At 44.1% G+C, this 14,758-nt stretch overlaps 1 protein-coding gene across 6 annotated transcripts in view; it reads right to left on the minus strand.

The window, feature by feature from the left end:
- LOC140403127 (MAPK/MAK/MRK overlapping kinase-like) overlaps positions 1 to 14,758 on the minus strand; it is a 407,571-nt gene that overhangs the window by 339,524 nt on the left and 53,289 nt on the right. For 4 of the 6 annotated variants that reach the window (XM_072490826.1, XM_072490798.1, XM_072490782.1 and 1 more), the window contains exon 3: positions 627 to 722. The exons of the other annotated variants lie outside the window; for them this stretch is intronic. In XM_072490826.1, the coding sequence (XP_072346927.1) occupies positions 627 to 722 (96 nt within the window). The remainder of the gene's footprint in view (positions 1 to 626; positions 723 to 14,758) is intronic. 6 annotated transcript variants of the gene reach the window in all.

Below are 14,758 nucleotides of genomic sequence, written 5' to 3' on the forward strand. Positions count from 1 at the left end.
CCAAGAGCAGTTTAAAACAACAACCGTTGGGTGGGACCCTGCCTTCAGCAGTCCATCTGATATCGCCATGTCATGCTGCAGTGCTCGGTCACTGATTCCACCGCCCAGCTATTATTGGAGTGACCAAGTCTCCCGATACTGGCGCAATAGTTGGTGCTTTCGGGCAGACGTCTTATTATAAAAATCATGCAGATGGAGCGATTTCGCGCCCCATTTGGGTGTGCACCAATTTCTACAAGGTCATATGACGGCTCACGAAATAAGCTTTCAACACTTTTAAAAAAAACACTGGCGATCTATTTCGGAACCATGCTTTCCTAACGTTGCAATGATCTGGTACTGACTGTCAGAATTAAGAGGCAGAACCCCTCACCACATTTAAAATGTGCTTATATGTCTACCTGAACTTCCGTAACCTGAAGGGCTACAGACCAAGTGAAAGAAGATGGGAGTAGGCTTGGTAGCTCTTTGTCACCAGCAAGGATATGATGGGCCGAATGGCCTCCTGCGTTGTAAATTTTCTATAATTTCTATAAATAGAACCAAACTGCAACCTTCAGATCAAAAGTGTAAACGTGGCATTAATTCATTTTTCTCCCGTGCTTTCTATTCTGCATTTTCTCTACCTTGCTTTCTCTGTCTCTTTTTATCAGCTGTCTTCAAAGTGTGCTCCTCCATGGAATTTGTGGGCACATGTATCATGTTTCTCTTGCTTTCTCTGCCTGCATGGAGAGTGAGAAAGCAGCAGAATGGGAAGGTGGGATTATTCCAGATGGTATGATGTAAGTGAAAGCACTCTGCTAAAACTCTATGCCCTATAAGTTTAACAGAGTGTGATACTTGCACTAATGCTGGCATAGTCCTGCCTCGAAGCAGACTCTTGCTGGGGAAGGAGTGAAAAAAATATATATATCAATACGCCAAAACTGGAAATCATAGAATTTTACCAAACATAAAAGGTCATTTGATTATTGACACCACCACCAGTTCCCGAGACAGCTGCTTGCTTTGTCTAATTTCCCTGCTCTTTCCCCATATCCTTTTCTTTTTACCTTCAAACAATTATTAATTTCCATTTTCAAAGCTATATAGTGCAACTTGTTTAATTGTCACCACTTGAGACAACTCGATCAATTGCGTGAAGCAACAAGAGCAGCAAAAATTAAGGCTGGTGTGTGCATAACAACCTTCACTTGCCTAAATTTATGAAAAACATTTGATATGGTTGAACACGTATGCACACATCTTGGAAGTTTTTTTACTAAGAAATGCATGGGTTTTTTGGTGGTGATCAGAAGCCATTAAACTGCACAAAATCCCTTTCAGTACATAAAATTTATCAAAAATGTCACAATCCTTGATTTAATGAATCAAAGCAGAATTCACAGTACAGAAGTTACTTCTCTAGCTTTGGGAATATTCAGTTCTGCAGCATCTTTACCATACTGCCAGTAAACGCCATGGCTGATTTTATTTTAGACTCTGAATTATTTCCAGATATCAATCCCAATATGAGAGGACAACTTGGAGTATAATTGATGCAATATGCTTGTTCCCATCGAGGGCCTTCTAGTGTTTGGTTACACAGTATACAAGTACAATACATAACCATAGGTTGGACTTCAAAGTCCAGCACCTTCTGGACCAAGGCCATACTGGATTTAAAATTTTCCCTGATTTCAGATAGTCAAGCCAGGTGAAGTTGAGCGTCATTCGGGTCGACTCAGAGCACAAGAACTAGACTGACCTGCCACTTTAAACAAAGTGGAAAATTCAATAACTCATCCACCACTGAAACTAGTGCCCAGCCAAATGGTCCTGGTAGCCAAATTACATACAACTGAATATCAAATGGAATATTTTGAAAAATGTCAAGCTTTTGGATAATTCTGGATTTGGAACAGCCAGATTTTGGAATTCCAACCTGTGATATTTTTGTTCACTTCGTGATGGCCTGTAGGTCTTCAGTAATAAATTGGTTTTCTCTATCTGCATTGTATCATATTATGTGCAATGGCTGCATATCAGGCATCAGTGTCCAGTGATATAGATCACCTGTCCCTGATTGTGTGCATTGCATTATTGGCTCCAAGTTAAATTCAGGTAATTCATTTCCTTTTACTTTGGTTGACAACTAATGGCCCACCATATACTTTACTCTATCACTAGCATCAAGCCAATGGACCAACCTTGGTTTGATGAGAAGTGTGGTATGATCCTTGGCCAAACTCTGGACGTGGGGGGAGATCCAGTTAGGGACCAATAACATTTTGTTTAAATTAGAAAGAGGTAAATAATCAAGACACCTGCTTTTTGAATAATGCCACAAGATTCCATGGGTTTTGAACAAGCAACAAAAAAACTGAACACAAGTTTAGAAAGATAAAACAATGTACAATATGTACTTTATACATTAACATTCAGGGTTAAGTATGAAGTACATGTGAATTAACAGACAAACTGTGGTTGGATACCATACTTCAGAGTGAACTACAGGTGCAACTAAAAGCAGACTCCATGGATTTCGCAACAAATCACCCACTGTAAGTTAACCAATCTCACTGAAACTCCATATTTCTCACATGGGTTTCCAATCTCCATCTTTGAAGACTTCTCCTTAGAATTCTCTCCAAAAGTCATTCCCACTCAAATGGCTTTAACAATGGCCCACCTCATAGGGTTTCAAACTCACCTTCCAAGATTACTTCTTTACTTCTCCCTTGATTCCAAAGTACAATTAAACATTACCTCACAAGCCACTTTCGGATTGATGTCCTTTCCTAGCAGGACACCACTTTCTCTCATTTTTAACCTAACCGAACTGAGACCTCTGTCTGTCCCTTTCCCTGTGGTACTTGTTGGCTGGCAGGGTATTAATATAATCGAGCCTTATCTATTGATTCATCCTAATGTCTTCAAAATTGTTGTTAACTATCTTAAAATCATCTGTTGCCAGCTTGTCTAATTCATTGTCAGTACAATATATTAATTGAATACTCTCAAGGAATCAACAGTGGTCCATTATATCCTCGGAGTGGCAATCAGCATCAAAATGTAAGGTGACTGTGGGAATGAAAGTTGGGGATGAGGCTGAGTGTTATCAGAGATTAATAAAGGAGGTCAGAATGTGTGAAAAGTGTAGTGCACAAGAAAATCCTGCAAGGGAAAGACAAATCAGTAGGACATTGACAGAGATCCCACAGACATATTTTAAAACTTTGTACCTAAATGCACGCAGTATTCGGAATAAGATCAACGAGCTGATGGCACAAATAGAGACAAATGGATATGATTTGGTGGGATTACTGAAACATGGTTGCAGGAGGATCGAGACTGGGAGTTGAATGTCCAAGGGTACTCAGTATTCCAAAAGGATAGACAGGATTGAACAAGAAGTGGAGTAGCTTTTTTAGTTAAAGATGACATCAAGGCTGACTTAATAAAATATATTGGCACTAAGGAATAAATTGTTGAATCAATCTGGGTGGAAATAAAAAACAAGGGGAAAAAAACTCCTTGGTAGGAGTAGTTTGCAGGTCCCGAGCAATACTTCCACAGTGGAGCATAGTATAAACCAAGAAATAATGAGGCCTTGTGAGAAGGGCACAACAGTAATCATGGGTGATTTTAATCTGCATATTGACTGGATTGATCAAATTGGCACGGGTAGCCTCGAAGGCGATTTCATTGAGTGTATGAGGGATTGTTTCTTAGAGCAATATGTTAAGGAGCCAACCATTGAGCAGGCTAGTTTAGATTTAGAATTATGTAATGAAGAAGGGTTGATAAATAAGCTTGTCGCTAAGGATCCTCTTGGAAGGAGTGATCACAGCATGCTAGAATTTCAAATTCAGATTGAGCAAGAGAAGACAGAGTGCCATACCAGAGTTTTAGCATTGGGTAGAGGTAATTATACAGGCTTGAGGAAATAGTTGGCCCAAGTACACTGGACACAAATAATTGAGGGTAGGAAAGTTGAGGAACAATGGCGAATGTTCAGGAGATATTAAATACCTCTCAGTTAAAGTACATATTCCTGAGAGGAAGAGGAAATGTAAAAGGATGAAAAATGTTCAATGGCTCAACAACAAAGTCAAGGAAGACATAAAGGCAAAAACTAGGGTATACCATACTGTAAAAGCTAGTGGTAAGCAGGAGTATTGGGAGAACTTTAAGGTTTACAAAAGGCTACTAAAAATAAAATCAAAAGAGCTAAGATGAACTACGAAAGGAAACTACTTAGAAAACTTAAAACCAAAAGCTTCGATAAGTACATAAAGAAGAAGAGAATAGCTCACATAAATGTTGGCCCTTCAGAGGACAATACCGGAAGTAATAATGCGGAACACAGAGGCGGCGGAGGCACTGAACTAATATTTTGCCTCTGTCTTCATGGTAGAAGATAATAAAATGTTTCCAAAAACTGCAGTTAACACAGAGGAACTTTGTGCAATAACCATCACTAGGGAGACAGTATTGAATAAATTAATGGATTTAAAGGCAGATATGTCTCCCGGACCTGATGGCCTGCTCCCTAGGATATTAAGGGAAGTGGCAGCAGAGATAGTGGATGCATTGGTTATGATCTTTCAGAATTCCCTGGATTCTGGAAGGGTCCCGGTTGATTGGAAACATGCTTATGTGACGCCCCTATTCCAAAAGGGAGTGAGGCAAAAAATAGGAAACTATAGGCCTGTTAACTTGACCTCTGTGGTGGGGAAGTTGCTGGAATTAATCATTAAGGAGGAAATGACTGAACATTTGGAAAGACAAAGCTCAATTCACCATTGTCAGCATGGTTTTATGAAGGGTAAGTCATGCTTGACAAACTTGCTTGAGTTCTTTGAGGACAGCAAGGTGGGTAATGGGGAACTTTGGATGTGGTATATCTAGACTTCCAGACGGCGTTTGACAAGGTGTCCAGAAGGTGAGACCACAGGGGATTAGAGGTAGAGTATTAGATTGGATTGATGATTGGCTGACTGACAGAAACAGAGGGTCAGGATAAATGGTCTTTCTCTGGCTGGCAAACTGTAACTAGTGGGGTGCCACAGGCGTCAATCCTCGGTCCTCAACTGTTTACAATATATATAAATGATCAGCAAGCAGGGATGGAGTGTAACATAGCAACATTTGCGGATGATACTAAAATAGGTGGGAAAGCAGGCAGTGAAGAGGAGATAAAGAGTTTACAGGATATAGATAGGCTAGAAGATTGGGCCAAAATTTGGCAGATGGAGTTTAATGTGGATAAGTGTGAGGTTATCCATTTTAGTCGAAAAAATAGAAAGGCAAATTATTATCTAAATGGAAAGCATATTCAAAATGCACCTGTGCAGAGGGATCTGGGTGTCTTTGTTCATGAATCGCAGAAAGTTGTTATGCAGGTACAGCATGTAATTAAAAATGCAAATGGAATGTTAGCGCTTATTGCAAAGGACTGGACTATAAAAGTAGAGAAATGTTGTTGCAATTGTATAGGGTGTTGGTGATACCACATCTGGAGTATTGTGTCTAATTTTAGTCTCTTATTTGAGGAAGGATGTGGTGGCAGGGGAAGCAGTTCATAGGAGGTTCACCAGATTGATTCCAGGGATAAAAGGGTTGAAGTATGACGAGAGATTGAACAGTTTGGGCTTATACTCACTGGAGTTAAGAAGGATGAGAGGGGATCTGATCGAGGTATATAAAATTCTAAAAGTGATTGATAAAGTAAACGTAGACCTAATGTTCCCCCTTGTGGGACAATCTAGAATGGAAGGTCACAGATATAGGTTGAGAGGCAGTAGATTTCAAACTGAGATGAGGAGGAACTACTTCTTGCAGAGGGTGGTGAATTTAAGGAACTCACTGCCCCATAGTACAGTGGAGTCTGGGCCATTAAATGGTTTCAAGAAGGAGATAGATATATTTCTGATTTTAAAAAAGGGTTAAAAGGATATAGGAACAGGTAGGGAGGTTTATTTGAGACAAGGAAGAGATCAGCAATGATCTAATTGAATAGTGGAGCAAACTCAAAGGGCTGAATTGCCTACTTCTGCTCCTAATTCCTATGTAGACTACCTCAAACTGACTTCCTCAAGAAGAGCTGTTCACTGACCCTTGAACCAATCTGGTGGCTTATCAAAATGCTCCCAGAGGGTCCCACCCTTGTGACTCGGCAGGAATCAATGTAACAAACATTGGAAGAGCATATACCTTAAATCAGGGTTTTTCAAAGTGCTGGTTGCGACCTACAGGTAGGTCGCGGGAAGGTGTCTGGCGTTCCCATGATGGCCCCAATCGTGGGAGAAGCACCCAACAACCTACGGTAAAATGATATAGTGTAGATTTATTTGTTCTTAAGGGCAGCACGGTAGCATTGTGGATAGCACAATTGCTTCACAGCTCCAGGGTCCCAGGTTCGATTCCGGCTTGGGTCACTGTCTGTGTGGAGTCTGCACATCCTCCCAGTGTGTGCGTGGGTTTCCTCCGGGTGCTCCGGTTTCCTCCCACAGTCCAAAGATGTGCAGGTTAGGTGGATTGGCCATGATAAATTGCCCTTCATGTCCAAAATTGCCCTTAGTGTTGGGTGGAGGTGTTGACTATGGGTAGGGTGCTCTTTCCAAGAGCCGGTGCAGACTCAATGGGCCGAATGGCCTCCTTCTGCACTGTAAATTCAATGATAATCTATGATTAATCTAGGACAAAGTTTTGGCACAACATCGTGGGCCGAAGGGCCTGTTCTGTGCTGTATCTATGTTCTAACCGCTAATGGCTCTTACATCGAGAATGGCGGCTGCTGCCACCTTTTAAATCGGAATAACTTCGGCTGTGTGGATTCTTCCGGCCGGAAGCGGCAACAGAGATTTGGTCACATGCCCTGCATGCACACTTGACATCAAGCGTCCTCCAGGTACGTGCTTTTGGCGCCAAATCACAGAGTGAAGTTGCTCACATTTTCCAGCTGCTGGCAAGTGAACTGTGATGGTGAATGGTTTTTGTGAGGGCCGCAAAGGACCTGCTAATGATTTCTCCACCCCCCCTCATTGGGGAAGCTCATACTCCCTAAGGATTGTGAGATTGCCATTAGTCCCCAGCCAGTGGTAAGCAGGCAGGTTATAACAGTTTTCTTAAAAGTAAGAGATGGCCAGAGACTCAAGTAGGTAGTTTACCTATTGGCCAGGATCACACAACAGAATCTTCTGGAGAGAGTTGCACAGGAGAATCCAGGGCTGGACTCGCTGCCCCGTAGTGAAGTGGAGCCTGAGCCATTAAGGTTTGTTTTTACAATGGCTTTAAGGTTTCTTCACAGTAAGTACTTATCATAATTTTTAAGGAAAAGCTTATCACTAACTATACAGATAAACTTTTCATTTTGTTTCACAACTACACGTCACATTATACAATTTACAAAGGTTTAATGAAAACAAAAGTCAATACATGTAACACGTAGGATTAGCAGGATTTAAATCTCTCAGAATTATCATACCTCAATGCTGCTTCTTCCTCTGATTCTCAGTAATTCACTCGAAAATGAATGTTTCGCTAAAGTCCACAGCCAAATTGCCATCCTTTTCATTAATCAAAGTTGTAATTCTGCCAAAGCTCATCCTCTTTTCCCAACAAAGTTTATCAGTCTTGGTTATTAATTCTGCATTCAACCAATTGTTCTCATTCACCAGCAATTCCTTTTCCTGTTAAGGCAATACTTCATCTGATACTTGAAGTGCATCAAGTTTCAAATGAGAACTACCTTTGTTGAATTTGCTTCAACAAGTTTATCATTTAGACCTACGAATTGTAAGCCTACCAGAGAGGATCAAAGGTAGGAACCCTACAGACCATGTGGCCCAAATGCTGGGCAACCTGGTGGGATGGGATAGCTCCCCCAACCCACCAGGAATTGACAGAGCGCACCGGTTGCTTCGCCCAAAGCCCAAAACCGGGGAGCAGCCAAGAGCGATAATTGTCAAAATGCACCGGTACCTTCTTCGAGGCAATGTCCAAGAGCCTTACTCAAGTGTCAGTCTCCGGGGTATCTTAACAGCCAGATCTCTTTTATGGGGAGGAGGGCCGCACCCTTGCCTTTGCTTCCCAGATTGCCTGCTGGAAAGTCTTGCTTGGCTGGCGGTCAGTAGCACCACCCAAAGCTGCAGACTGGCTGTCCGACCTATTGGAATTTCTCCAAATGGAGAAAATTAAATTTGCCATCCGAGGGTCGGAGGAGGGCTTCCACAAAACGTGGAAGCCATTCACTCGGTTGTTCCAAGACCTGTTTGTAGTCAACAACTAAGAAGCCAAAGAACAGGAGGGGGTAGCCACGACACAGCAAGGAAGAATGGAGGGGGAAGGAGAGAGGGGGGGCAGGGAAACATGGAACCCAACCATGCCCAATAAAAGAAGCATGAGAAACAAGGGGAGGGTCAGGAAAAGAGAAGAGGGGGGCAAGAGCAACATCCTGAAACAAAGGAAAAAAAGAATACCGGTGGGGAACGAAATACAGGAACCCACAACCACCACTGTAAATAATGTAAGAGAAAAAAAAAACTATAATGTATGTATGTAAATAGTTGAAACCGACCGATGCGTAAATATTTTTCTTTTTACTCTGTCTCCTGTTATTTGTCCATATTTATCCTTGTTTTGTATACCCCCAAAAAATCAATAAAAACACGTTTTTTAAAAAAATTGGCTGCCCAGCTAGGGTGGCACGGTGACACAGTGGTTAGCACTGCTGCCTATGGCACTGAGGACTCGGGTTCGATCCCGACCCCAGATGACTGTCTGGATGGAGTTTACACATTCTCCCCGTGTCTGCGTGGGTCTCACCCCCACAACCCAAAGATGTGCAGGTTAGGTGGATTGGGCGTGCTAAATTGCCCCTTAATTGGCAAAAAAATAATTGAGTACACTCAATTTATAAAAAACAATTGCTTTGTTAAGTATTAATTCATAATTTAAATAAAGTTTCCTGAGTTAATTCACCAGACTGTCGCCTGTTGCCTTTTTGGTTAAAGTCTCAAATGAACAAAATTAATTTGAGTTCAAATAATACCCAGAACTCACACCGGTTCTCAATTTCCACTAGCAAACTCATCTTTTGTGTGTGAGAACTGGTTCTTTGCATTGATGTGTTTTTCCTTCAATTGCTCATTGGCACTAAGCTTCTCATGATTGGCCAAAGTAATTTTGATGAGTTTTGTAAGATCAATATGATCACGTACCTGCTGCTGTTGCCATGTTACTGTATCCACAAGCCAGAAAATCTATCCCTTCCATCAGTAAACTAGGAACAATTCCACTGTAATCATTCTGACAACTATGTCACTTTGTAAATTAACCTCACACAAGGGAACAGGTTCATAAGTTCCATTAATCATTCCAATAATATCTGTTCCTTCATCAAACCATTTGGAACATTGTATCATCAGCCACCATTATTGACTGATCCGCTCTAGCATCTCTCAAAATATTAATGTGTTTACTTATTTTGTTGGTGGAGTAAAGGAACACTTCTAACTTTGAGATAAAATACCAATAACCTGACTCAATTCAGCAGTAGTCAATGAAGAATTCCCTTGACTATCCTGAGCCATATCCCCCTTTTTCACAAGTACCATTGCTACATTTTTAATGTCCATTTTGTCTTCTGATATAGCCTTTTCTGTGAATTCTTTAAGTGTTCTTACTACTGCTACTGTTTTACCTTTCAGCTTCCAAAAATGGGCTTTGGGATGCCCTGTTTTATGACAATGAAATCATACCGGTTTACTTTCATTCCTTTTATTCTCCACACTATAATTTTTCTTGACCCCTCTGCATGCTCCATAAAGCTAGGCTCTTCGCTGTTCCTCTAGTTTCCCTGTTGGCTTACATATGGAGACTTTTCGCCCGCTAGCTGCCGATGTGATGTGTCGTACCCTTCTTCCAGAACAACGGCTTCATGTACCTTAGAAACCTTACGATATTTCAGGTGTGATCGAATATATCTATTGGGATGCTATTTTGAAATTCTTCAATGTAATTAGCTCCCTCACATTCTCTAAATTCTGTGCCAACTTTCGTGATCAAAACCATCGGCCCCACTGCAGTTCTTTGTCTCTAGCAATCTCTACAAAGATTTCATTTGGTCTTTTCTTTAAAGTCTGAAATTTCAACAGACATCCGGGACAAGCTCATAGGCATTAATTACCTCAGCTTTATCTGTCTCATAATCTGAAGATTGTTCTTCTGAAAGACTAGAATACATATCCATAGCCTCCACAACCAAAATGTTTTTCAAAATGAGAGTTCATGTGTTCTTTGGCCACTTTAGTTGGTTAGCTGCCTTGAAATGAGATAAAGGGTGTGATTGAACAGCCATGTTCCACCTGCAAACACAATTTGACTTGATGTCCACGGACAAGGAGGTGCAGCAAATGAGGCGGGCGAAAGGGGCAGCATACTAATATGGGGAGAAGGTGAGTCAACTCTTGGCTCATCAACTGCAGCGGCAGGAGGCGGACAGGTAGATTGTTCAGGTTTGGGACTGGGAATGTAGGCTGGTCGCTGTCTCAGAGAAGGTGAATGGGGTGTTCAGGGCCTTCTACGAGGAGTTATATAGATCAGAGCCACTGGGGGATGAATGGGGGATGGTGGAATTTTGGGGGGATCTGGAGTTTCCCAAGGTGGGGGAGCCGTTGTGGGAGGAGTTGGAGACCCCATTGAGCTTGGTAGCGCTGAAATAGATGCAGCCAGGGAAGGCAGTGGGGCTGGATTGGTTGCCAGTGGAGTTTTATAAAACGCTTGTAGAGGTGGATCAGTTGGGCCTCTATTGTTGGGCATGTACAGAGACTCCTTGGAGCAGGACATCCTCCCAGATACATTGAGGCAGGCATCCTTCTCGCTACTCTTGAAGAAGGACAAGGACCTCACAAAGTGTGGGTCGTACCCTCCGATTTCCCTGCTGCACCCAGATGCCGAATTGCTGCCCAAGGTGTTGGCATTAAGATTAAACCCGTGTCTCCTGGAACCCGGGAAGTAGGGGAAGATCAGACGCGACTTGTGAAGGGACGGAGGTTGTCAGCAAATGTATGCCAGTTGCTTAATGTGGTGCTTACTGCAGGCGGTCTGGTGCCGGAGGTCATTGTATCTCTGGATGCGGAGAAGGTGTTTAACCGGGTGGAGTGGGGGTACTTCTTTAAGGTATTGGAAAAATTTGGGTTGGATCCGGGTTTGTGTCCTGGGTGCAGCTGCTGTATGCGGCTCTGTTTGCAAGTATCTGTACTAACAATATGACCTGGGGCCTTTCGGCTGCATCGGGGTATGAGGCAGGGGTGTCCAATGTCTCCCTTGTTGTTTGCAATGGCAATTGAGCCGCTGGCCATGGTGTTGAGGGCCTCGAAGGAATGAAATGGGACCATTAGAGGGGGTAAAACACAGGGTATCGTTATTTGTCGATGACATGTTATGATACGTTAGGGACCCAGAGATGTCTGTTGGGAGTATTATTGTGATTCTGCGGCGCTTTGGAGCTTTCTCGGACTACAAACTGAACACCAGGAAGAGCGACTACTTTGATAGGGGCATTGGGGCTGGAACTGGGTTGATGGGATTGCCATTTCGATTGGCAGGGACTAGCTTTCGGTACCTGGGGGTACGGGTGGCGGGGATTGGGGACGACTTCAGAAGCTGAATTACATGAGCTTGATGGGGAAGGTCAAGGCAGACCTGCAGAGGTGAAATAGATTCCCTTTATCACTGGCGGACCATTTCCAATCAGTTAAGCTAAATATTTCGCCAAGATTTCTATTTTTATTCCAGTGCTTCCCATTGTTTCTGCCCAAGTTGTTTTGAGAGATGAAACAACTTATTACTGGGTTTGACAAAGGGTCATCTGGACTCTAAACGTTAGCTCTTTTCTCTCCTTACTTCCAGACCTGCTGAGATTTTCCAGCATTTTCTATTTTGGTTATTACTGGGTTTATTTGGGCAGGAAAGTCTTGAGAATTCGGATTGAGGTGCTCCAGAGAGGGAGAGACAGGTGGGGCCCTGGTGTTGTCAAATTTGTTGTACTATTATTGGTCGACCAACGTGGAGAAGGTGCTGGGATCTGGGGGCACTTTGGGTCCAGATGGAGTCGGAATGAGTTAGGGGGACAAGCCTGGGCACATTGGTAACAGTGCCACTTTCGGTGGCGCCAGCAAAGTACTCAACAAATCCAGTGGTCGTGGCTCCCTTTTGTCCTAACCACCTATTCGAGCCGGCAAAGCTAAATGCCATATTTGGTGCATGGAGGGGGAAAGGGTTAGAGAAGGTGGGGGATCTATTTTTGGAGGGGCACTTTGCGAGCTAGGAGGAATTAATTTGGGCCAGTGAACGCAGACGTGTTTATTTACCTCAGGTGTGGAGCTGGGTTAAGGAGATTTTTCAGGCTTTCCTGGTGGTACAACCATCTATCCTGCACAGGATCAGATGAGGGAAGTACGTCCGGTATGTATCAACGAATAGTGGGGGAGAAGTTGAGTTTGATGAAGGTGAAATGAATCAAGGAGTTGGGTCCGATACTGGAGGAAGAGGTGTGGAGTGTAGCACTGAGGAGGGTGAACACGACTGTGGTGGTATGTATTAGGGTTAATATGGTACCTGTGAAGCCGAGAGGCTATTGGCTGACAGGTCCCGGGTCCTGGTTGGATCTGCCGACTTCTGGCTCCGCCCTGAAGGCGGAGTATAAGAGCTCGAGTTCTCCCCGCAGCCTCATTCTGTTACTGAGCTGCTGGGGAACAAGTCTCGCTTAATAAAGCCTAGATAGACGTCATCGCTTCCCGTCTCGCGTAAGTCATTGTGCGCTACAATTTATTAAGTGAGACTTGTTCCCCAGCAGCTCAGTAACAGAATGAGGCTGCGGGGAGACCGCTAACGCCTTGAACCTCACATATAACGAGGAAAAATGCGTTTTTAGCACAAACCGTTTGGCCATCCTGGGATACGTAGTACGCAATGGAGTGATAGGCCCCGACCCCGAACGCATACGCCCCCTTATGGAATTTTCCCTCCCCTACTGCTCCAAAGCCCTGAAACGTTGCCTGGGCTTCTTTTCAAATTACGCCCAGTGGGTCCCCCAGTATGCAGACAAGGCCCGTCCGCTAATACAGTCCACTACCTTCCCCCTGTCAACAGAGGCCCGCCAGGCCTTCGGACGCATCAAAGCGGATATCGCAAAGGCCACGATGCGCGCCATCGACGAGTCCCTCCTCTTCCAGGTCGAGAGCGACGCATCCGATGTAGCTCTGGCGGCCACTCTTAACCAAGCGGGCAGACCCGTGGCCTTTTTCTCCCGGACCCTCCACGCCTCAGAAATCCGCCACTCCTCAGTGGAAAAGGAAGCCCAAGCCATAGTGGAAGCTGTGCGACATTGGAGGCATTACCTGGCCGGCAGGAGATTCACTCTCCTCACTGACCAACGGTCGGTAGCCTTTATGTTCGATAATGCACAGCGGGGCAAAATTAAGAATGACAAGATCTTAAGGTGGAGGATCGAGTTCTCCACCTATAACTATGAGATCTTGTATCGTCCCGGAAAGCTGAACGAGCCGTCCGATGCCCTATCGCGCGGCACATGTGGCAACGCACAAATAGACCGCCTCCAAGCCCTCCACGAGGACCTCTGCCACCCGGGGGTCACTCGATTCTACCATTTCGTAAAGTCCCGCAACCTCCCCTACACTTTTGAGGAGGTCCGTACAGTCACCAGGAACTGCCACATCTGCGCAGAGTGCAAACCGCACTTTTTCAGGCCGGATAGAGCGCACCTGATCAAGGCTTCCCGACCCTTTGAATGCCTCAGTTTGGATTTCAAAGGACCCCTCCCCTCCACCGACCGCAACGCATACTTCCTAAATGTGGTGGACGAGTACTCCCGTTTCCCCTTCGCCATCCCCTGCCCCGACATGACAGCGGCCACGGTCATTAAAGCCCTGGGCACCATCTTTACACTGTTCGGCTTGATTGTGGTGTGGAAAGCACACAGCATACTCTCCAGGTGTGATACAGCAGAAATGGATAAGTGGTTTTTAAAACAAAACAATGTTTATTCTATGAACTCAAGTTAACCTTTTAAAAACAAACATTGAATATCTTAACACCCATTACTTCAAAGACAACCCCAAAAGACTACACTAAATAATCCTTCAAACTGTTCATTTAAACATCCAAAAGACTCCAAACCTTCAAAAACAGATATTAGGTTACATTCAATAAATTTATAGTCTTTGGATTGCAGACATCAACAGAGGCAGAAGTGAGCTCAGCTCTCCCCATCCCCCACCCCCACCCTCTGACATCACTTCAGTAATATGATCAGCTCCATTTCTTAAAGGTACATTGCTTAAACAGCCATTTCTTACAGGTACTCTCACATGACCCACAAGACTGAGCCTTATTTAGTTGAAGGTGGTATTTCGAGTGCACCTCACTAAAGCGAGGATGTGCTGCTTTTCTGAAGGGGTGGAGGACAGGTGCAACCGCTGCTTGAGGGGGGCCTGCGCACTACATACATGTCCTAGTTGCGTTCCAAGCTGGTGGGGTTCTGGAGGTCCTTTTTTGGCACGATGTTGGAGATCCTGAATGTGGGGCTGGAACCCAGCCCAGTGGCGGCGATCTTTGGGGTCTCTGATGTGCCGGAACTGCGGACAGGGACAGGCAGATATCCTGACTTTCGTTATGGTAGGTTGTTGCAGAAGGTTAAAGCTCACGGGATCCAGGGTGAGGTTGCCAATTGGATTCAAAATTGGCTGGA

The sequence above is a fragment of the Scyliorhinus torazame genome, chromosome 2 (genome assembly GCF_047496885.1).
Source record: "Scyliorhinus torazame isolate Kashiwa2021f chromosome 2, sScyTor2.1, whole genome shotgun sequence".
Classification (NCBI taxonomy): Eukaryota; Metazoa; Chordata; class Chondrichthyes; order Carcharhiniformes; family Scyliorhinidae; genus Scyliorhinus; species Scyliorhinus torazame.